The sequence below is a fragment of the Diachasma alloeum genome, unplaced genomic scaffold, assembly GCF_001412515.2.
Source record: "Diachasma alloeum isolate Michigan unplaced genomic scaffold, Dall2.0 Dall_scaffold_00176, whole genome shotgun sequence".
In the NCBI taxonomy this organism is placed as follows: Eukaryota; Metazoa; Arthropoda; class Insecta; order Hymenoptera; family Braconidae; genus Diachasma; species Diachasma alloeum.
The window spans coordinates 3,977,510-4,003,100 of record NW_021680342.1 but is presented as its reverse complement, the minus strand read 5'-3'; the positions used below and the strand labels follow the sequence as shown (position 1 = coordinate 4,003,100).

General features: G+C 35.7%; 1 protein-coding gene across 2 annotated transcripts in view; it reads left to right on the top strand.

The window, feature by feature from the left end:
- The first annotated feature begins 329 nt into the window (after positions 1-329).
- The window catches only part of LOC107037887 (B-cell receptor CD22), an 80,703-nt gene continuing 55,441 nt past the window's right edge, over positions 330-25,591 (top strand). For both annotated transcript variants that reach the window (XM_015256734.1, XM_015256799.2), the window contains exon 1: positions 330-602. In XM_015256734.1, coding sequence (XP_015112220.1) covers positions 557-602 — 46 coding nt within the window. In that variant the 5' untranslated portion in view covers positions 330-556. The remainder of the gene's footprint in view (positions 603-25,591) is intronic.

The following is a 25,591-nucleotide window of genomic DNA, read 5'->3' as shown; positions in this document are numbered from 1 at the left end:
TCAACGCGACGCTCATTCATGAATACACATGCACGCTTTGATACTACACCGCCTCTTGATCCCCACATTCCCTCAAAGAAGGGTGATAAACATCAAACCCAACAAATTTGTAACGATAAATTCATTAATACCTCCCGGCCCCGGTAATTTCAAATAAATCCCAAATTTGTTTGTAAATATATGCATCGGCGAGGGAGAATCTGCGGTGTTAAAATGGGGGTTGAATGTTATTCGTTCACTGAGCGAGTGAGCGCGGGCAGAGAGAGATGGTGAGCTTTATTCAGTGGCGGTGGAAACGCGAGGGCGCGCAAGCCAGTTGGTGGCGAGACTTCGCCCGCGCAGCTTCCACCCTTTGAAATTCAACATCATCCTCACAGTTCCACACAAGCTCTGTGTTTTTTTCCCACTCATTCCCAAAGTTTTCTTAACAATCAAACTTGAGAATCAAACTAGCTGAGAAATCAACAACCCAGTGAATGTATTTGTTGTAACGAGAGATTTTACAAATTTCTCCATTTGCTTTTCTCCTTCGCTTGATGCCGATTGATAATCAACAATGCGGGGGCTCGCAGTATTCATCAAAATTGTCTTAATGACCAGAGGTCAGTATGAGCACCCGAATAATCACTCTCTGCATCGACGATTCAATATCAATAATCATGTCAATTATTGCATGCATTACGACGGAAAAAAAATTCACAATCACTGTGAAATGAAGCGTAAAAACCCGATGAGCGAGTTTTCCAACTGAAATGATACTCGAATTTGGTGTGGACATGATATTACTTTTAATGTCTGTTTCATGTGATGCACATGTGAAAAGTTGAATTTTCCGATGGTTGATTGTGAGCGTCAAGCGTGGAAAAAGCACTGAAAGTGAGGTAGAACTGAGTATAGTTAGAGGATATAAAACTATGCTGTACAGTTGAAAGTACGGAATACCGTCTGTACGGTAGGATGAAAAGAGACGGGTGATGGGGTTGGTTCACTGATTGCGAGTTACCCGTTCTATCTATCCTGGTTATACCGAGACACGTGTTTTCTCGGCCATTCGAATTAGCTTCGTACCCCCAAAACTCCACTCTCGTCCGAATAATTCCAATCACTTTTCGTTCGTGATTCCCCTGTCTCTCTCTCTCTCCCGCTTTTTTCCGTCTATTCGCGCTTACAGTTGCTGGACCGGTAACAATGTGCCCCCCAACCTGCCAAATTACTCTCGGGGCTCTATTCGTGCTCCGAAAACTTTGAATAACGATACAAGTAAGGGACAATATTCTAGATTGAATGTTTCTTTCATATTATTTATGTATTTCTCAGTTAGGAGGGGGGAGGGGGGGAATCCATTCCAATTATGTCTTTTAATTTAGTATTTTGACGGTGTTTAAAAAATAGCAATCCGGTGAAAACATCGAAATTGAAAAAATAATCTATCGGAACTGTAAACTTGAGTTCAACTATTCAAGAAAAATAAGGGGAATTCAATCCGATTTGAGGTGGAACATTCATGATTCCTTGAAAATTCAAGTAAAATGTGAAATTTTACTTCCGTTGAGTATTGGAATTCTGTCGTGGATCGGTAAGCTAGGATAAGTGCGTTATAAAAAATTTTGTTTTGCCTAATCCCTTCCACAAATTGTTGGGAAGCGATTTAACACAAAAATGGACTTACCTTTATTTACAATTCACCACATAATTTAGTTTGATGTTCACTTCAAATTCAGAATTTTAAGAGGTCTTTACCCCAAGTCAAACACAGTTGAATTTTATTTTTAATTTAAATAATCGCTGCAGTTGAGTTCTCAATTATGTGAATTTGGATTCAATTGAAGATCAAATCGATCATGGAATTTTTTATTCATCTTGAGAATTTAGCAAAGTTTTTCGTGGTGAGCGATAAATTTTCAAATCAATTACTGAACTCGAACGTAGTGAATATCAGTTTCAATTACGTGCAAAATAGTTGCTTGAATTTTCACAATTTCATAGACTATTCCAGAAATTGACTCAACATATATGGAAATTTGAAGTGAATAGTTGCTGAAAATTTTAACATGTTTCACGTGAAATTTCAGGAGTCAACTTCATAGTTAGGTGAAAAAAACTTCCAAACAATTCTAATTGTCGAAACTTCAAACCTCAATCTAAATAAGGGACAATATTTCGGATTGAATGTAAAGAACATGAATGTGACTTCGAAATGAACGTTACTGTGAGCTTGAATGTGTTCAAACATTTGTAATCGTCAAAACGTAAATTTATCAAAGCAAATAATGGACAATATTCTAGATTAAATGTTTCTCTAAATTTCATATTTTTAGTTATTAAATTAAATTATTAATTTTAATTCCATTGAATGTTTTTGACTAAAATTTCCAATACTATTGTATTTGAATTGTATTTGAAGTCTATTTCCATACACTGATATTTGATGATAACTCCCACGAATGGTTCCGGAAATTTCAGCCAAAAATGATTACTTGCCCGCATTGCAGTGATGCGTTTCTAGAATGTATCCAATTATTTTTCAAATTATTAAAGCAAATAATGGACAATAATCTATTCTAGATTAAATGTTCCTCTCATATCATTAATTCAAAACAAAATCTACTCCTATTATATCTCCCAACTCATTAATTTGACTACCCCGTTGAAAAAAAAACTACTCTGTAAGCAGCGCTGGTTGGCAAGTCTTTTCGTCCTTTAAAAGTTTGATTAAAATTTTCTCAGAGCATGCGACCCACCTCTTTAGGAAACATTGCCGCTCACAGCAGTGTCCTAAACTCTGCAAACTACTAAATTTTGAAATTTCAATGGAGACACAAACTAACGTATTTCGCTGAGAGAAAAGAGAGAATGAGGTACAGAATGAGAATTTCACAAGTTTGAACATAATAAAGAGCGAGAGTTGGAAAAGATGCTGGGGGGTACTGTGGGTATGGTAAGCTAAGGAGAGTAAAGTTTTTCCTTGTTTCGGAAAGCTTACGGTATTATTTGATAGAGCGTATCGTCGAGCGCAGTAAATCGGTGTACCTTTAGGTATAGGTCAACGCCGAAAGCATTCCGCAGGGAGACTGGTCTACTTCTTGTTCCGCCTGCGCTCAGATTTTTCCATCTGTTGTTTATCCACATTTTTTTTTCGTTTGAGAAATCGTTTGGCAAGTTGAGTGGCATAATCAGTGGGTTGAGGGTTTTTTTGCTTGAATGCACGCCAATAATTATTGGTTATTTACTCGATGAGCGGAAACCCCGTGAGCCAACCTTCTGTTTTTCTCCACCAATGACCGGCGATTCTCACACTCAGCAGTCTACTGTGACACTTTTGGAAATTATTGGCTGAAATTTTTAATATTGCTTTCGGAGATCTTTATCCCACTGTGGCTTCATTGAAATTCCCAAGGGCTTCTCTCGATAAAAATTGGTAATTTGATGAAAAAAACAATGGAAACTGTACATTTTAGTTCAATTATTCCGTTAATATGAAAATGTATTTCAGCATTTGCGATTGATTGAAAATTCAAGTGAGGTGAGAAATTGTTGGCTTCCTGTTGCCGGAAATTTACAAGCTGTTGCGGTAAATGAAATTTCATATTTTTAATCATCAAATTAAATTATTAATTTTAATTCCTTGGAATTTTTTTCACTAAAATTTCCTATATTATTGTGTTTGGAGATGTTTATTTCATTGTATCTTAATTATCTCCAAATTAATAATTTGATGGAAATCAGTGGAAACTGTATTTTAGTTCAATTGTTAAAATACATTTCTGCATTTGTGATTTATTGAATATTCAAGTGAGGCGGAAACTTTGTGGCTTCCTGTTGCCGACAAATTAAAAGCTGTTGCTTTAAGATTAAATCTCATCTATCCATCCAAATTAAATTCATATTTTTAATTATTAAATTAAATTATTGATTTTAATTTCATTGAATGTTTTTGACTAAAATTTCCAATATTATTGTTTTTGGAGATTTTTATCTCATTGTGGCTTCATTGAAATTCTGAATCCCTTGAAATTCCATAGACTCTGATATTTGATAATAATTCCCACGAATTGTTCCGGAAATTTCAACCAAAAATGATTACTTGCGAGCGTTTAGTGATGCGTTTGGAGAATTTATCCAATTATTTTTCAAATTTCTGAATTTTTTTCTCTGCGCATCATTCGTCTTCGCATGATCCATCAATACGTCGTATGGAATAGCCGACAAACTAGCGGAAGCCCCGAATACGAGAGACATTGACGGCACCACAGAAATCTACCACGTAAAAACGTATTTTACGAAAAATCCATTTGAATTTATCTGAACGTGACACCGTTCATGGTGACGCTGTCTGGCGTGCGTTGCAAGGGATATATAGATTCACTCGTGAGTGAGCAGAGGAATAGTTACTGCCGTCTAATACGTCTATTACTCAGAAAGGAACATGAAAAATCACGATCGCATGAAAAGAATGCAATTTTTTCAACGCTCTGGAAAGGGGAAAAAATTGCATAGTCAATTCTATGATTATACACTCTCTCTTCTTTCTATTTTCAAATGGAATTTATTTTTATGGGCTGGATTCAAGCTCAAGAGGTCTCTCGCGGCGATGGAATAATAATGCTGACTTGCCACTTGAGAATTTAAGGGGAAATAAATAAGACTACAGTAACAAACACCGAGCTTCAGGAAAGTTGCTGGGCGAGAACCGAGTTAATTAACATAACGAAACGAGTTCTCAAGGAGGAGAAGCGTACGCAGATAATAAATTGAGAAAAAGAAAGGCGAAACAGGGGGGAGGAGGGAGAAAAGCTCGCCGAGTGCTGGATGAGGAGAGCTGTGAGCTGTTGCACGGTCAGATATTTTTGTCTCGACTTTTCAATTTTTGTCGCAGATCCCGGGGATTTTTGTCAAATGATATTTGCATTGGAATTTCGTGAGATCGCGTCATTAGAAAATTACATATTGTGGGGAAAACAAGTCTCATGCGGTTGATTAAATGGGGTCCTACGCAGTTTTTAAACTTCGGAGCAAATAAAAAATTCTGTCTTTAAATAATATAATGAAATGTCTCAAAGAATTTTGTTTTTCTTTTCGTAGTAGATCCTGGGGATTTACATCTCTTTTTAGTTCCACTGAAATATCAAGGGAATCGCCATTAAAAATTCAGAATTTCGTTGAAAAATCAACGAAAACTGTAAATTTTAACTCAATTATTCTCTGAACATTAGTAAAAATCACTAAAAATACCGTAAATATATTCTTGAATTTTCGATGAATTGAAAATTAATTGTAATTGGGCACTAAATATTCATGAATTCATTAAAAATTCATCGTAATTCGGCACTAAATATTCATGATTTCATTAAAAATTCAAATAGGTTGAGGAGTTCTCATCTCAGTGCTGCCCAAAAATTTGGAATTTCACTGAAATCCAAAATTTCGTAATTTTTCTCTCTTGAATCGCATTCGATGTCACTTTTCTCAATATTACTAGTCAAATATTACTCAGTCGCCAATGAAATTTCAACTTTTTTCTAACACTGTGCATGTTGTTTGATAATTTTTACCCACATCTTCGGAACAATTTTTATCGTACATTTTTTTCCTCGTGTCCTCTCGATAAGCTGAAACCAATATAGTAGTCTAGAGCTTTACACATTCTGCGGTGAGTGACATGTATGTCTCGCATTGTTTCCCTCTCAATTTTCATTTAAAATCATAATGCACCGTATTTATTTTCAGTGACTGGTGAGGGAATGATTTCTGTATCCCTTCATTTTCAACCTCCGCGATTTATCCACCGACATAATACAATTAAACTGGGAGAACAGAAGTGTGGACAATAGAGCGTTAAAATAGAGGAGGAAGGAATAAAAAATTGAATGAGAATGGCTTACATGCAGAGAAGAAAATTAAAAGGAAAAAAGATGAGTACGGGCATGGTTAAATTCTCGTGCTGACGCTACGCACAGTCAGAGGGTAGAAGGAATCATAAAAAGTGGATGAAAGAAGGCGCAGGAAGGGTATGAAGGGGGAGTGGGGTACAAAAGCTGCCGTTTGCTGGGATTATATATACATATATACATATATATGTGCTCTCCACGAAGGGCCAAAATTGCGATCACATTTTTTCGCGTGGATTCATCCCAAAGTTGATCCTTTTCCTCTTCATCACTTTATCGTTGAATCAGCGAACGAGAGATGAATGTCTAAAATCAAGGGAAATTTGCAGTTTCCATTGATTTTTTCATCAAATTCTGAATTTTCAATGATGCTGTGTCTTAAAATTTCAGTGGAACAGTACTTGATAATAATTAGCCAGAATTGTACAGGAAATTTTAGCCAAAAATAGGAATGAATGTATAAAAGATCTATTTTCGCATTGTGAATACATGGGATTTAGAACATTGAGAGGAAATATTCTTTTTTCGATGAAAAACAATTAATTGAGACATTAATTGAAACTTTCAAAATGTATTTACTTGATTTTTTCCCATTTCTTCAAGTTTTTATGCAATCATTGGGCTGAAATTTTCAGTACCCCCGTGATTTTTTCATTAAATTGGGAATTTTCAATAACTGAATGTCTTACAATTTCTGTGTTTCTGTTTCTCTGAAACGATGTTTATAGAATCTAGCCATTTTTCTTCAATTTTTTGAAGCGCTAAAATTGCGATCAGATTTTTTCTTCATCACTTTATCGTTGAATCAGCGAACGAGAGGTGAATGTCTAAAATGAAGGGAAATTTGCAGTTCACATTGATTTTTTCATCAAATTGTGAATTATCAGTGGCTCAGTGTCTGGAAATTTCAGTGGAACTGTCACTTGATAATAATTTCCAAGAATTGTACGGGAAATTTCGGCCAAAAATAGGAATTAATGCATAAAAAATCTATTTTCACATTGTGAAGACGTGGGATTTAGAATATTTAAGATGAAATATTCATCTTTTGATAAAAAAACATGGAATTTTTAATTAATTGAAACTTCAAAAATGTATTTACTTGACTTTTTTCCATTTTTTAAAATTTGTATGCAATAAGTGCGCTGAAATTTCCAGGTCTCACTGATTTTTTCATTAAATTGGGAATTTTTAATAACTGAATGTATTAAAATTTCAGCCAGGAATTATTAATCGTGTGTTAAAACGCTGCGTTCACACAATCTATCCATTATTTAAAAATGTTCTGAAGGGCTAAAATTGTGATCACATTTTTCGCATGAATTCAACCTAAAATTAAACCTTCTCCCCTTCATCACTTTATCGTTGAATCAGCAAACGAGGAATAGCTATGAAAAAATTCATTTTCACATCACGAATACATAAAGAGAATATTTGAGAGAACATATAGTTTTGAAGTGAAAAATATGTGGAATTTATTTTTGTCTGACCACACGATGCACAACTCGATAGTTAGAACTTTGTTTTCGGACACATTCTAATGAATACCAAACACTGAGAAGTTGATGAATCACAAGCTGCTGCAGAACTTTATCCTCCAATAAATAGATAGCTCGTTGTCACCATCAGTGAATAACTTTAAACTATAACGGTACGTGGAATGTTCCCCGGAAAACAATGGATAAAAAAGTTTAAATAGTTATGAGATTCAGTTTTGCGTTGATGAGCTTAATGGAATTAAGAGACATTGAAATTCAAATAGTTTGAATATACATAGTGTACCGAAATTTGTATGGAAATTCCTGGACAAATTGAGGGCATCAGAATTGGATTACGTGGGAGAAAAGATGAGTCATGTTTAACTGTATGCGTTTGAGTAGTAATGCTGATGAAAATTGTCTCAAGTCTTGGAGATTTAAAACAAGTGACGTTTCCATTGAAGTTTTAGGGAATTTCGTCGCTGAAAATCACAATTTGATGACATGAGTCAATTTCGGTGCAATTGTTCAGTGAAAATCGGAGGAATTGAGGTGAGCTCATTCTTGAATTTGTTACTAATTAAAAATTCAAGTAATGTGGGAAATTTTTGTCTTATTTCATCGAATAAAGTGCGCAATTCGATGAAAAAATCAATAAAAACATTAAATTTCGCTAAATATTCATGTGTTGATTGTAAATTCAAGTAAGTTGGAGTATTCTCGTCGTTCAGTTGTTAAAAAATGTCAAATTTCATTGAATGGTCAACGGAATTTCATATTTTTCAATTCTCTAAATCGAAATCAATGTCGCTTTCCTGAAAATTACTACTTTACTATGCGAATTTTCATTTTTTTTTCCAAATTCCAAAATTTACTTTAATGTTCTGTAGTTTTTAGTGAAAAATCCATTGAACCTAGTACAAATCTCAATGTTTTGGGCCAAAAGTCGACAAAAAATACTAATTTCCCCCAAAATGCGTAAACTCCACACACAGAAAAACCTAAACGTAAATTACGTTCAAAGAGTCGTCTTTACGCTTTCTAAAACCTATTTTACGCTTGATGTTGAATCGTTAATTAAATTCAAAATCGTCGTAAATTACGATTACATAGACGTAATTTGCGATCTCGTATTCGTAAATTACGCTCAAAGTTGCCGTAAATTACAATGATTTTTTCATCACGCTGTGACGAAAAGTGAACTTTTCGGCACGCTCCGCGTGCCTAAAAGTCCAATTTCCGCCACATTGTGATGAAAAATATTGTTCGTAACTCGTGAAAAAATGTTTTTTATCTCGTGGGATTATGTCACTCGCCTTCGGCTCGTGATATACACCTCCCACTCGCCAAAAAACACTTTTTTGCACTCGTTACGAAATATACTATTTTCGTATTTTTGATGAACGTAATTGACGTTCAAGTTTTTCTGTGTGCAATTGCTTCTCAACAGTGTAATTCAATACTGATCAGTCCTCGAGTCACTGTAATACTGCGAACAGAATGTACATGATGAGCATAGAAAAGTCATCATCTCGATGCAATACACAGCATATTGCGAAACCGAGAAATAAAAAAAAGCCACGGAGCTGATCCTCCGGTTGCTTATCAATAGTTGATGTCACCGGACGTGAAAATCGCTGCGATCGACAGTATATTCCTCCTAGTTTCTGGCGTACTAACTCGTGCGCTGCCACATTCATGCATATATAGTGTTGGTATACGGATACTCATAATTCAATGTGCTGGCCGAGTGACGACCGGCCGTAACAAATTTATGGACTCATAATATGTTCACCTATATGCGCCAACATATCCTATTCGCATATCCCACTACGAAATAGATGAAAACCTACAATTGTTGGTGAATTTCAATTGTACTCTGCTAATGCGTGTCGATAGTCCCCCATGATCGAGCAAAACATTTCATACAAACTTCTGATTATTTTGATTGAAGGAAATTTAATTTGAACGGAGTTACCAACAAACCCAATAACGTAGGTTGACACATTCATGGGGTACAAAGGAGTCGCTACAATTACGGGAAAAACTCAATCCAAACACGACACAGGCCTGAACAATTCCGTCAAAATAAATGCATTGAATTTAGTTAATTTTTGGATTTTTTGGTCTGTCATCATTTTGGGGAAAGGCACCCGATGGGAGAGCCGTACATCAACGTGAGCATCCATAATATTGTGTTATTCACTGCGAGAATAACAAACACGGTGTCAAACAAGTCTTGTGTGGGCCAACAAAATCGCTAGTTGAAAATTGCCAAAAAAGAATTTGTTTGGTTCAAATTTGAACGTCTCAAATATGAATAATTGCTCTGATTTCGACAGCAGCGAAATATTTGGCTCAAGAGGCGCATAGTTCACATGAAACGGTGCCTTTTCAGGATGAAAATATCTCATATAGAGGAAAATTTATCAACTAATATTTTATCCCCAAGTTACAAGGTTGCTATCATATCATTATTATTGTTTCATTTAAGGGTTCATTTCTTGTCTGTGATTATTAGACAGTCGAAACGAAAAACTACTGTCCCTTGTGTCGCATAAAACAAAGATTTTTCGGGAGGAAAATACGTATGGGAGTATCGAATAACGAAGGAGTAGTGCTAGAAATGACATTTATTGCGTGTACAGAGAATGCAATTTTTTTTGAACTACTAAATCGATTTTTGCGACAAAAATTTTTCATTCCGGCGCCTCTCTGCATGTTTGGCACAAAAAAATCCTTTTTTGATAATTTTTAAAAAACTATTTTCTTGGCACATACGGAGAGAAATTTTTGATAAAAATTATTCTACCGTTCTATAAAAGTGTATCATGAGTCATCGTTTCCTCATTTCTATCCCGACATTTAGTAAAAATTAATATATGATGATCAAATTTTATTCTACGTTTGAGAAATTTTATCCTGACGCATAATAAATTTTACCCTTCCAGTCCAATAATTTTTATGTAGATAACAACGAAAATTCTAGAACGGTTGGCAAGTTGTACCCTACCGGAACAGTAATTTTTACTCTGTCGGCACGGCAATTTTTATTTTTATCAGAATAAAATTTCTCTAACGTAGAATAAAATTTGATCATCATATATTAATTTTTACTAAATTGCGGGATAGAAGTGAGGAAAGGATAACTCATGATACACTTTTATAGAACGATAGGATAATTTTTATCAAGAATTTCTCTCCGTGCAGCGCACTCTCTGCATGTTTGGCACAAAAAAATTATTTTTTGATAATTAAAAAAAAACTATTTTCTTGGCACAAGCAAGACTTGTTTGAGAACTTTGTCGTTTTTCCCTCAGTGTTGCTTCACATAGATTTACATTCATCGTCCAACTAATAGCAGAGGTTAATGAAATCCTAAAATGCAGTTGTTTCTGCAAAAAGCGTTTTTAAACGTGTGTCAACACGATTGGACAAAACATTGTATCCAAAATTCTAATTATTTTGGTTGAAGCAAATATAATGTCTATGAACTTGCCAACAAACCCAATACCAAGTGTTGACACGTTCATGGAGAACAAAAGAGTCATTACAATTGCGGGAACAACTCAATCAGAACTGGAAAACTCGTGAAAAAAGCTATGTACACCCATCTATAACGAATGTAACATAAAAGTCGGTCGCGAGTGCTATGTATCGTTCTGAATCCAGGTGAATATTGTTTAGGGGATGATATGAAATGGGGATATGTATAGGGAATCGCTTGAAACCGAGGCAAAAGCGGACGTTTGATAGTGTATACACGACCGGAGAAGCAGGGGAGAACCCACGAGACCATGAAGAATACCAAAGGCCCTTCCCCGCTCTATTTTTTTTTAACCCCTTACGCTGGGGAGATGTATATTCACAGAATCATGTGAATCTGACAAACGCTGTGTTTAAATTATTCTTTGTAGAACATGAGAACAACAATACGACGGGGAAAAATCGGATGGAAAATATTGAGAATAAAGGGAAATGTTCGTTTCTGTACTTTTTTTGTTATTCATCGATCATTTTGTTTAGCATTATTTGAATTAATTTAGTCTATTGTCAATAGAGATTGCGAAATTGAAATATTACCTGAACATAATAATTCTATTGGAATTGCAAGGAATTTGGTCGTTAACAATTCATAAATTAATGACAAAATCAATGGGAACTAGAGATTTCAGTTCAACTGGGGTTAATGGAAATTAATTAAACTTAAAGGGGGAAAAACAATGAAGGGAAGAGTGCCATTACATGTTGACGAAATGGGGCGCCTATAAAACTGTAATGGTAGTAGGAATAAAACATGAATAAAAAAAAGCTAAAGAAACAATTAAAGTTGAATGTTAATTTAAAGTTAGCAAAAATTATTTGAAAATTTCAATTGATGAAAAATTTAGTCTTTTCATGTTGAATTTTCATGTTTTGATTGGAGATTCAATTAAGGTGGGGAATTTTTTTCTACCGAAAATTTGAAATTGCATCATTTTTTCCTCTCTAGGTATCTCTCAAAAATTGCTACTAAACTGTCTATGAAATTCAATTTTTTTCCCACCGGTGCACATTTTTTTTCATGCAATGGGAGATACACACTCACATAATCCTGTACGTCCATCAAACGTTGCGTTCAAATAATTCTTTTTAGACCATTGAAGTTCTACGGAATTTCGTCGTTAAAAGTTCACAAATTGATGATAAAATCAATAAAGACTATAAATTTCAGTTAAATTAAGAGCAATATAAATTACTAGAACATTTCAATTATGAAAAAATTTAACGTAATGTGGTACAGAATATTCATGTTGCAATGTGACTTCATTCAAGTGAGTTGTGTTCAAATAATTCTCTCTAGACCATTGAAGTTCCAATAAATTGATGATAAAATCAATAAAATCTGTAAATTTCAGTTCGATTAAAATCAATATAAATTATTAGAAAATTTCAATTAATAAAAAATTTAACGCAATGTGGTACATCATATTCATGCTTTGATTGAATGCTCGTCTTCCTGCTGCTAAAAAATTCGAATTCCCTTGAACATTAAAATTTTATAATTTTTGCCCCTCTATATCTCTCTTAACATGGCTCTCTCAAAAATTGCCACTAAACGGTCTATAAAATTTCACATTCTCTCCACCCGTGCACACTTTTTCATGCGGCGGGAGATACCCGCAGAATCCTATGAATCCGCCAAACTTAGTGTTCAAATAATTCTTCCTAGACCACAAAAAGAACAATACGACAGATGAAAAAAATTGTATGAGAAATATCGAGAATAAAAGAAAAATGTTTCCGTTTACGTAACGTGTACCGGGTGAAATCACCAAGAATTACAAGTGCATACGTGTACCTATGCATATTTATGCCATGTCTGTGCGAAGAAACCCTGCGTGTGCATTATTTCAAATTCACCCCTATATTTTATATGATTTCTGCGCATGTGAATGAAAATATCAGTGTGAATGTTTTAAAAGAATGGGAATGTATGGATTCGTTTTAATGTATACATAAAGGAGGGTTGCTAGGCGCATACAAACGAGACGAGATGAAAGGTATAAGGAAGAAAGACAGATGACACAACCGCTCACCCCAAACTTTTTCCCGTACGTTTCCCTGTAAAAACAAAGTGCCGATATTTTTCTTGCTCTTTGTTGCTTTTTTCTCCCCAGAGCTTACACACTAGTGTCAATACAACCTCTCTAACGGCTGAGTTTTCATCGTATTTTTCAGTTGAGTTTTTTTAAACATTTGTTTTAACCTTTTTTTTCACTCACTCAACCGTGGCAAAAATAGACATTTAGAATATGACTTTCGTGGTGCAGCAAAGGAATACGATTGTAGAGTACGTTGCGGATATGAGAACACGTTCAAATCGAACATGAAATAAGAAGACGAGAATTTTCCAAGTCACTTTAATTTTCAATTAAAATGTGAACATTCTATTCAGTTGTACACTGAGAAAAAAAATTGCTTTTGCCAAGTATATTTTCTAACTCCAAGAAAATTTGCACATTTCTCATGCAAATATTTATATACATTTGCTTGTGGCAAGTAAATATTCTTGGCAAAAGCAATTTTTATTCTCAGTGTACGGAAAATTGTAGTAAAATTCACAGTTTCTATTGATATTTTCATCAAAATGTGAATTTTTAATTACATAATTCTTCGTCATTTCGTATGTTAACAATTAAAAACAAGTGCCCATATTTTTAGTGCTCTTTGTCGCAATTTTTCCCCAGAGCTTATACACTAGTGTCAATACCACCTCTCTAACGGGTGAGTTTCCATCGTATTTTTCACTTAATTTTTTCAAAGTTTTTTAAAACCTCTTTTCATTCATTCAGCCGTGGCAAAAAGAGACGTTTAGAATTTGACTTTCGTGGTGTAGCTGAGGTATACGATCGTCAATAGAGTACGTGCGGACATGTCAACACGTTCAGATTGAACATGAAATAAGAAGACGAGAATTTTCCAAGTGACTTAAATTTTCAATTAAAATGTGAACATTCTGTTCAATTGTATGGAAAATTGAAGGGAAATTCACAGTTTCCATTGATTTTTTCATAAAAATGTGGATGTTTAATGACATAATTCTTCGTCATTTCAGTGGTATTGTCATTCGATAAAAATTTCCAGAAGATATTGAGAATTAAAAACCACGTGCCCATATTTTTAGTGCTCTTTGTTGCAATTTTTCCCCAGAGCTTATACACTAGTGTCAATACCACCTCTCTAACGGGTGAGTTTTCATCGTATTTTTCCGCTTATTTTTTCAACCTTTTTTTAAACCTTTTTTCATTCATTCAGCCGTGGCAAAAAGAGACATTTAGAATATGACTTTCGTGGTGCAGCAGAGGAATACGATCGTAAATAGAGTACGTGTGGATATGTCAACACGTTTAGATCGAAAATGAAATAAGCAGGCGAGAATTTTCCAATTTACTTAAATTTTAAATTAAAACATGAACTTAAAACATGAAAACATGTTTTATCTATTTACACGAAATACATGAAGTAAAATTCACAGTTTCCACTGATTATATCGTAAAAATATGAATTTTTAATGTGACAACTCTTTGCAACTTGAGCGGAAACATCGCTTGAGAAAAATTTCCAAAAGATATTAAGAATTAGAGAACAAAGTGCCGATATTTCTCCTCCTAGTTGCATTATTTCTCTCGAGCTCGCACGCTGCTATCAATACAACCTCTCTGAAGGATGAGTTATCATCGTATTTTTCCGATCATTTTTTCAAACATTTTTTTAACCCTTTTTTTCACTCATTCCCCCGTAGCAAAAAGAGACATTGAGAATATGACTTTCGTGGTGTAGCAGAAAAATACGATCATAAATAGAGTACGTGCGGATATGTGAACACGTTTAGATCGAAAATGAAATGGAGAATTTGCGAGGTGCCATTTTCGATGGCGGATATAGCTCGCGGTCGGAGAAAATGGAAACGGGGTTAATGGAGTTTTAGTATCGAGATTCATTCACCTTCCATTCGATTCAGAATTTTGTTTGCTTAATATTGGCACTAGTGCCTGCCATTTTGCCAGAATTTTTTTTCCTGCAATTCCATTGTAAATACGATTGTTTGTTTTTCTGGGGGTTTTATTTTACCGTGAACTGTAGGCGGTGTAACAATCGATTCGCTGTGGCGATTTCCATCGGTTTCTTTGACGCCGCCGGATGAGCGCAAAAGATGGGGCGGAGATGAGAGAAAGGTGTCCCCTGGGGCTACGCTGATTCGTTTTCTCGATAGACACCTAAAGTGGCGCGCCTTCGTCCCGCAAAAGAATTCACTGTATTCTCGGGGGAGCAGAGAGACAAACTGTAGCGGGAGAATTCGTGGTAATGGAAATAAACGTTTGAATTTATATATGAGAAACCGAGTCTGCATAAGCGCTCTGTAAAGTACTCCGGACGGTTGGTCAATGTATATATACAGTCGGAGTTATGTTGGAATCTACGGTAATATGTGTCTCTGGTACGTGAAGTTTATACTGGAGCCGAGGAAGGAGAGAAGCGGTTTATGGAAATACTTTGTGATAAAATGTGATCACGCAGATCGAGTTCTTCACTTATTGTTTCCTATGTCACGTCGGTTTTTGAATCTTACCCTGAGGAAAAAAGTTTTGAGTTTCCGAAATATGTCGCTGATTTCTATACTGTCAAAAATTTTGAGGGATTCTTTAAAGGAATTACAGGGTTCCCAGTGGAGTTGTGATTCTGGATATAGAGGAGGAGAAAAGAATGAAATTTCTATCTTTACTGCAAATTCAATGGAATTCGAAATTGTTCAACAATGAAAAGACGAGAATTAAAATCGGAACGGAATTAATTGAATTCCAGAATGTAGTCGCCTGAATTTTCCGAGTTTCTATTGATTTACTCAAATAATGAAATTAAAATTTTCATTTTACATTGATTATTTCATCAAAATGTAAATTTTCAATGCCGAACTTTTTTAAAATTACAGTAGAACTGTCACTTGATGAAAAAATTAAAAAAAATTTAACTAAGAATTTTTAATATTGTAATATTATGCTTCTAACACTGAAAATTAAAAATTCACAATGTTATAATGTTATAAAAAAATAAATGGAAATACTGAGTTTTCGTCCAACTATTCCATAAGAATGAATAGAAATCAGGAAAATATGAATTCAGATGAATATGTTCTTAAATATTCAGTCATTTGAAAATTCGGTTAAATTTCTGAATTAATTTATAAATTTAAGAACATAAAATTCTATATTTTCTCCTAAATTGAATTGAATGTCACCCCCATTAAAATTACTCCTAAACTATCCACAAAATAATTTTTCCTTCCAACAGCTGTTTGAATATTTGTAAATAGTGGAAGCATCTCAGAAGGGCAAGATTGCGAAGGAAAATGCCTTTCATCTCAATTTCTTTGAACTGAATGACCCAGCTGTAGAATTACAAATAATTACGAAGAGTTATGAATTCGTCTGCGCGATACATAAAATTATAACAGCATTCTAACCAACGGAGCGCACGCTTGGCCAGCATATTTTTATGGAAAGCCTGTCTGCGTTGCAAATAATGAGGCGCGACGGAGCGAATACCCAGCGCCCTTTATACCTTCTCTCCTCTTACTATATTTCCATATTCCCGTTTTATGCCATATATAAAACTTTCCACCGCGGTACTTGATGTTTACGGCAACACTTCCAACGTATTTGCGTCGTGATGAAACAGCTAAACGTCACTCTATAAAATTAAAAATAATAACACAGATCTTGAATTTTCATTGCTGGCGAAATAGACGTGATCTAGAATGTACTGTTTACGAAATCCAGAGGTGCGCCAAGTGTTTTGGTGAGTTTGTTGTTTTGCAAACAAAATATGACGGCAATTTCGCGACGCAGTTCCAGGGGAAAAACATTTTCTTAACCCTTTGCCTCACGAAGGCTGCGAATCGTCTCGGTGTGAGAGGAGTGGGGGGTCTGTCCGAGCATATGTGCGCCATATGAGAACCATGGTAGCGCACGCTCACCACTACAAAACGACGACAAGTGGGGTACGGTGAGATGAGGCAATGGGTTGAAATGAATCGAGAACGACATTTAATTTCAATTTAAAGGGGAAAAATGATGGAGTTTGTAATTTGAATCGAAATCCTATGGAATTCCAACTTTTTTATCAGCGGGAAGACGCGAATTCCCAAATCTACATGAATCTTTAAGTAAAAAAGGGACATTTGGAGCTAAATTACGCTGAATTTCCGGTTAATTAGAAATTCAAGAATATATTCAATTAAATTTTCGGAGTTTGAGGGGAAAAAACATCGTCTTAAAATGGATGGAGGGAGATATTGAATTCAATGTAAAGGGGAAAAATGAGAAAGTTCGTAATTTTACTCAAATTTCTGTGGAATTCCAAACTTTTTTATCAGCGGGACGACGAGAATTCCCAAATCTGCATGAATGTTTAATTTAAAAAGGGACATTTGGAGCTAAATGATGCTGAATTTCCCGTTAATTAGAAATTCAAGAATATATTCAATTAAATTTTAAGAGTTTGAGGGGAAAAAACATCGTCTTAAAATAGATGGAGTGCGACATTGAATTCAATTTAAAGGGGGAAAAGGGGAATTCCAAATTTTTACCAGTAGGAAGACGACAATTCCCCAATCTACATGAATGTTCAATTAAAAACGGGACATTCAACATCAAATTTTCACTTATCGTTCATTATTCCATCGAAACCTCAATTTTCAATCACAAAATTCTCTGAAATTTCAGTGAAATTATAATATGATGCAAAATTTCGAAGAAATGTACCGGAGGCTGCCAAACGTCACTCTATGAAATTAAAAACAATGACGCGAATCTTGAATTTCCATTACTATCCCGATAGACGTGATATACTATTTACGAAATTGTAAGGTGTGCCAGGTGTTTCAGTGTGAGTTTGTTGATTCGCAAACAAAACATTACTGCAATTTCGCGACGGAGTTCCAGAGGTAAAAAAAACATTCTCTTAAAATGGATGGAGAGAGACAGAGGAAAGAAAGCTTAAACCACAAGTCTCTGCCGTTACTGGTCGGGAGCTCTACGTTCTTCCGCTCTTCGATTTATGACCTCGCTTGAAAGCTTTTGCCTTTTCCCTTTTTTATTTCTCACACCTATATCCAGCCTGTTCCTCGGGAAATGAAGGGAAAAAGGTCATAAAAATTTCTCCCATTTGCTGTATAGTCTTTCGTGTATTGGCTTAAAATTTTATTCCATCAAAATTCGGTATTTCATATGTTCCATTTCCGGAGAGAAATTTTTACGACTCTGATTTTCACACAGACATATTGCATCCAGAGAAATGGTTCATTTGGATTAAATAAACATGTACTGGAATCCAATCGATGGGTTTATTTAAATTTCCCGTGATGAAGCTTTTATTCTATAAGTTGAATTCGGTTTTTGTTCACGCTTTTATTCTCGTCAAATCAATAGTTTTTTTTATATAAATGAACGCAGCCTCAGCGCATCTGATGATCCTTGGATCTTGCGAAAAGTACTGGCGAAAAAATTTAGTAGGAAAACCTAGCGAATTCGCTAGGAATTCTATTGGATTTCCAGTGAAATGTCCAATAGAAAATATTCTATAGAAAACGTTAATAGAATTCGATTTTTCTATACAACTTATTCTATTGAGATATTTTTTATCGAAATTTATCGGCTCAAATTTTCAAATTTTTTTCATTCCATTTTTCTTTTTTTTTTCATCAAGAAAATCAAATGATGAAACTTAGAAATTTTGACTTCTTCGATAAAATATCCTATTAATTGTTTCGATAGAATATTTTCTGTTGAATATTTCACTAGAATAACCCAAAAACTGATAGAAACTTCAATAGAATTTTCTAGGGAATTCATTGGGTTTTTCTTTGAAATTTTTTCATACGTGTACTATTGAAAAATTTGGAATTACATTGAATGCTTATTAGTGAATGTTAAAAGTCCATAATTTCCCCCCTAAATCGAGCCTAATCTTGCATTCCTGAAAATTACTATTGAACTGCCCCGGAAAATAAATTTTTGTTTCTACCAGTCCATTACGTAAAATGGAATACGGGCGAGTGGAGCAAAATGAACACTAGGAACATTCTAAAAAATTTCATTAACTCATTGAACTGTTGATTAAATCGTCTAACCAAAGGTGTCCATTTTGCCCCAGCCTCCCCTAACCATGAAATTCGAGAGAAACCCTTTCATTCGATAAAAATCCACCTCCAAGTGTTGAATATCCATGCACCGCTTCAAAAAATACAAACCCTCCCCTAATTATATAACATCCCGTCACAGCGGTTGTAGACAATCCCAAGAGAGTCAGCTTTCCGAACATAAACCCCCAGCACCTCCCTTTCCCGTTTTCTTTTCCCTTTGTTTCAGCTATTTAAGTTTCTACAATTTTCTTCAAACTTTCGCGACAATTTAACCCCGAGAGACACTCACGATTTACAGTCCCCGTTATTCATGAGTTATTTTGTGAGTACAAAAGGGGCGACAAGAGGGGGTGAATAAAGTCATACACCGGAAAATTGATTTCTTCACCAAGAGTTTTCGTAGCTGTAAATAGTGAGTAAAAAACTCGCCCCGTAAATCCACACAACTCATCAAAGCCTGAAGCCGGATGTGCCCCCCCCAACACGATCCCGTCGATGGTGAATAAAAAAAGTCACTGTTCGTCAAATCATATATACATACGAGCGCAGACGACAATGGCGTCCATTGCGGGACTATTTTCCAGGACAAAACTTTATCCCTCGTAGTCTGGCAGTTCCAACTACCCTCCTCTCAGTCCTCTCTCTCTCTTTTCTCTCTTTTTTTTCTCTCCCATCTCCACCACACTAGCAGCTTCGTACTCCACCACTAGAGGAACCTACGTGACGTCGCATTTCCATAACGCCGGTGCAAATTGTCAATGCGGCCGGCTTCGAAAATAAAATATGCACTGCTGTTCCCGCGCTAGAGAGTTCGGTGGGTCCAAGGTGACCGAGGTGAAGAGTGTAGGGCTGCAAACTGAGGGGGGGAGGGAGAGGGGTGAATGCCGTGATTTAAGGGGCTGTGCAGACGAATAAATTTCGCCAAGTCCAACGTCCGGAGGAGGGGCACTGTAAAAGGTGGGACTTTGCACGCCCGCTTCAAAATACCGAATGGCAAAAAAAGGGGAAAAAACAGGGGGAAAAGATGAACAACTTATTTTATTTTTGGTCTCTTTCTTTTACCCTCATTCTCCCTGGAATATTTTCGCTGCGCACTCTGTCATTCTACCGTGGAATGGGCTTTTTTTCCCCGGGAGCTTTCCATTTTCACTGGTCCGGGAGGACTAACCCTTTCCGTGTTTTCTTTGTCGGTGGATTCTATTTTCATATTTATTTTGTTTTGTATTGCTCGGTTGTGCCGTTTGTTTTCGTCAAGTTTTGTTGGTTTTTCCGCGATATGTGCTTGGGGGGTGAAGTCTAATGTGTTTACTCATTTGAGTTGTCGGAGCGCAGCTTGGGCTGGTGATGTGTTCTTGTGGGTGAATTTGAGGTAATGTCCGCAAGACGGGCTCTATATTTTATCGTTAGGGGCCTGTCAGGGATTTTTCATGTGGACGAGGAGGAATGGTTTGTTTGATGTCGAGTTGTTAGGGATGTGCCGGGAGTTTTAGGAATACAGCTTTGATTTTTGGGAATTTATTCGTTATTTTTAGGGGTTTCTTGAGGGCAGAGGAGGGATTCAGGGTCAATTTCACTTGATTTTTGAATTTTTCGGTTGTTACATTTTTTAATGTTGCGGGTGAATGTTTTGCTCTCTGTTTCGATTCAATGAGTGAAGTTATTTCAAGAGTTTGTAATAAAACACTTTGATTGACATCAAATGAATAGGTTTTAAGTACACTATGAAAAAATTTAAATTTCATGGCCAGTTAACAAGCAATTTTCAGAAGAGTGACACTAAAAATACAACGAATCCCCCAATTTTTTGAGCAGCGGATAGACCAGAATTCTCAAACTTAATTACATTTCCAATGGTTTGGAAATTGAATAATAAATTCACCTGAATTTCTCTCATTTTTATTCGTTTGCGTGGAATAAATGAACTGCCATTTTCAGTTTCAATTGAGTTTGCCCTAAAACGTTAAATTTTCGATAACGGAATTCTTTGAATTACGAGTGCAACTATAAATCGATGAATATTTTTAAAAAGTCTATGAAAGGCTTCCGCCAAAATTTTCAAACAGTGCATAAACAAATCAATATCAAATCAATAAAACGGTTGAAGCCCACTTTTTCAAAAATGAAATTGTCATCTAAATTCCATCCCGATTTCTGCAACTCATAAAAAAATGTTTACATTTTGACATTTTTAAAAATGTTTTCTCGATTTGAATGAAGACTTTATTAGCTAGACATTATTGTTGAGTCGACGAAGAGAGTGAATTCACACCACGGGAATGAATAGGAAAATAAACTGTTCAATTCCATTCAACCGCGTCAGTTCTCTGAGAAATGAAGAAAAAAAATTAAGAATAAAACTTCAGGTCCAATCAAGCAATGAATTGTAGTATTAATGGACAAGCCGATCAAGTCATACAATCTCTTCTCCATTATCAAAATCCCGAATATACATCTTTAATGAAGCATCGGGGATTCATGAAGAGCTCTTGACATTTCATTTATATGTTCCCCTTTGTTCCGGAGTTGCATTCGTTCGCATTATTTTTCATCTACTCTTATTGCGCTACACTCGTATGTACACATTGACTATAATAAAATGCGCTCTCGTGTGACATCACATTGTGCGTTGCTGCACTCGACGTATTTCCACACATTGTCGTAGACCATAGACTGTTGCCATACAGAGCTGACGATGCGTTTAATTAAACCGGCTGTCGCCCCGTCTCTTGGCATTGTTTCGCCCAATCCCACCCTTTCTATCGCTATACTCCCGCACGAGTACTGCACTCGGCCTCCGACTGAAAAAGTCCTGTCCTAGAGACCACTGTAGATATATCTATTGTCATTCACAAACACTCGTTTGCATTTTGACTTGGGGGATAAATGTATGGTGACAGTAACAACAACAATGCGTTGTTATTCGTTGCTCATTCGATGATGAAAATCAGGAGCTTGTGGCTCGATAAACATCTCTCAAACTGCGGTGAATGAAGCCAGTGGAGCGTGCAGAATTTCATGAACATGCATTATTATAAAATTAATTCAGCGTTGGAAAAAAATTAAATTTTATGGATTGTTTCGTAGTAATTTGGGTGAAGGGGGCACACTAAGGGGAAAATTGATTTCTAGGCTCCGCCCCTATCCAAAAATGTATTTAAAAAATATATAATGTGGGCCAATTCCGTATATTTTATGTATTTTTTAAAATACAATTTTTTCCGTGAAATTCAGAATTACATTCCCTTTCTGTTAGGAAAAATGGGAACTTCGTGGACAGTTGACTACTAATTTTTAACAAAGTGACATTGAATTCGTTTTAGGGGAAAAAATCATGAAATTCAGATTTTACTAAAAATTCAAAGAAACTCCAATTTTTTTGAGCACCAGGAAGATAAGAATTTTTCAACGTAGTTGAATTTTCAATAAAAACATGAATATTCAGTGCCACATTACTGAATTCTCTCGATTTCTTTGTTTTTTCATCAAATTATAAATTTTATGTTATCAATTTTTTTATCTATTCAATATTCAATTCAGTAGTGAAGTGGTCAATCGGTTTAAGTAGACTTAGCTCCCAGTTGAGTTTATGTTGAATAACTCGGAATTTAAGAAAGCGAAATTTTTGTAAGATCTTTTTCGACAGTCTTCACTTTTCTTTACAAAAAAGATGTTCCGGAAAATTTTGCTAACTCCTTTAGAATTCGAGATATTCATCGAGAACTGGCGCTAGAATGGAATTGACTTGAACCGTTTGACCACTTCGCTACTGAATTCACTGTAATATTCCATTCCCGCTGAACTTGAAAAATTCAATGATGTTGAATTTCCAAGATAACTAGGGAACTCCAAGCCCGAATTGCCACAGGTTCTACTTGAATTTCAAAAAATCCCTAACGAACCCGAGCACACGCATCAAAACCATTGCATAATCTCGCAAAATGATCTTTGCAATTATGTTAATCCTCCTCACTTCATCCGGTCTCTTTGTTTCGCCAAAACTCGAGAAAGTACACTTACCGTTGGCAGCTTCAACAGGCACCCAGCGAGCCTGGGCATTCACAGACCCTCCAGAAGAGTCATTGACGAATATATAAGTACTTATAGAAAGCTTGTGAACGCTCGAGTGGACGCGTCTACCCCCTCATTTTCTCCGAGTGTTTATTCTTCCTCTCGTCTCAGCAACGTATATTTCGCAACAGTTTCATACCACTAATGAGATTTTCATGTCCGAGTTTCAAGTAAACTGGAAAAAGTCTTTCTCCTTGCGCTTCTCAATCCACGTGTCTCCATAGTTCTTCATTACCGCATTATTTACTCTTTTTCACATTCACTATTTGTTCAGCGAAAAGACTGTGTGTTTGCTTATCCGCAGAGTCTACACCCTGAGGAGAAAGAATGGGGTGAAAATTTTCAGTCGGAAGGGCTTCATAAGAATAGATAAGAGAGATGAAAGGGAAACGTGTTGCTGCACACGGGAATACACCCTTGGTAATAGTTTTGTCCCAAATGGTTACATCTTATTACCCAACATATTTGTTCGTGGAATATATCGCACGTCTGGGAGGGCCAATTCATTTTTGTCAGAATTTTCTTGGTTAAATCTCGGAACTTTTTGTCAAGTAACATTTTCGCTTGAATTTTAGAGTATCTTATTATTGAAAAATTAAATATTCCATTAATTTTTTGAATGAATTATCATCAGAGAAGGTTAGTTCAATGGTTTGTGAAAATTCGATAAAATGTTACCCTTATCAAAATTGCTATCAGATTGCTCATGAAATTTAGTTTTTTTCCAATAATGAAGAGTCTACGCCCTGAGGAGAAAGAATGGGGCGAAAATTTTCAGTCGGAAGGGCTTCATAAGAATAGATAAGAGAGATGAAAGGGAAACGTGTTGCTCCACACGGGAATACACCCTTGGTAATAGTTTTGTCCCAAATGGTTACATCTTATTACCCAACATATTTGTTCGTGGAATATATCACACTTCTGGGAGAGCCAACTCCCAAACTTTCTGGGGGAGGATACGTACGCGAAAGGGGAGGGCGAGAATTAATAAAAGTCTCATTTCACGATTGAGCAGCAGGGCTCATACATCCGGCAAAATTGGAGAAATCGTTTCAAGTAATTCGATATGTGGAGCCGATGATTTTTCAAATTCACAGGAAAAAAATTCTCCCGAGGTAGGAGCCGATAAGCCAATTTCATTGAATGAATATTTACGAACGTATTTGGTGGTATCATGCTCGAAGGCGTATCGAATGATATGAGGAGATGGCAAGACTTTGCGCAATGAACGAATTAGTTATTTCATTTAACTAAAACATTTTTATTGAAATAAGTACATAAGTTTATTCATTTCCAACGACAATAAAGCTCTTTATTTAATTTAACTGGATCATATTTCTGAGAAAGCAGTCTAATCATGAATTCCCTTTACCTCTTCTCCATTATCAGGAAGTTTCATGAAGAGCTCTGACAATGTCACTTCCAAGTTCCCCCAAGAGTCGATGATTTTTCAAATTCACCGGAAAGAAAAATTCTCCCTCGATAAAAACCGATAAGCCAATTTCATTGAATGAATATTGACGAACGTATTTGGTGTTATCATGCTTGAAGGCATGTCGAATGACATAAGGAGATGGCAAGACATTTAACTAAAGCATTCACTATACTAAAACATTGTCATTGAAATAAGTACATAAGTTTATTAATTCCCAACCACAATAAAGCTCTTCACTTAATTTAACTGCGTCATATTTCTGAGAAATGAGAAAATATAATAAAACAAAGATACACGTGCAGTCTAATCGTGAATTCTACTTACCTCTTCTCCATTATTATAAAGATTCATGAAGAGCTCTGATGATTTCACTTACAAGTTCCCCTTAGAGTCGGCGATTTTTCCAATTCACCGGAAAGAAAAATTCTCCCTCGATAAGAACCGATAAGCCACGTTCATTGAATGAATATTAACGAACGTATTTGGTGTTATCATGCTCGAAGGCGTTTCCAATGACATACGGAGATGGCAAGACTTTGCGCAATGAACGAATTAGTTATTTCATTTAACTAAAACATTTTCATTGAAATAAGTACACAAGTCTATTAATTCCCAACCACAATAAAGCTCTTTATTTAATTTAACAGCGTCATATGTCAGAGAAATAAGAAAATATAATAAAACAAAGATACACGCCCAGTCTAATCGTGAATTCTATTTACCTCTTCTCCCTTATCATAAAGTTTCATGAAGAGTTGACGATTTTTCAAATTCAACGGAAAAAAAAATTCTCCCTCGATAAAAACCGATAAGCCAATTTCATTGAATGAATATTGACGAACGTATTTGGTGTTATCACGCTGAAAGGCATACCGAATGAGATAAGGAGATGGTAAGACTCTGCACAAGTTCAATTAGTAGTTCGAGAGACACTCGTACTTGTTATTGATGTCTAGCAGGTTAGAAACTCGGACTGAGAAAGCGTAAGGGCAGTTTTGGAAATCTTCGTTTGACGAGTCCTCTCGAGGCACACCAAGGG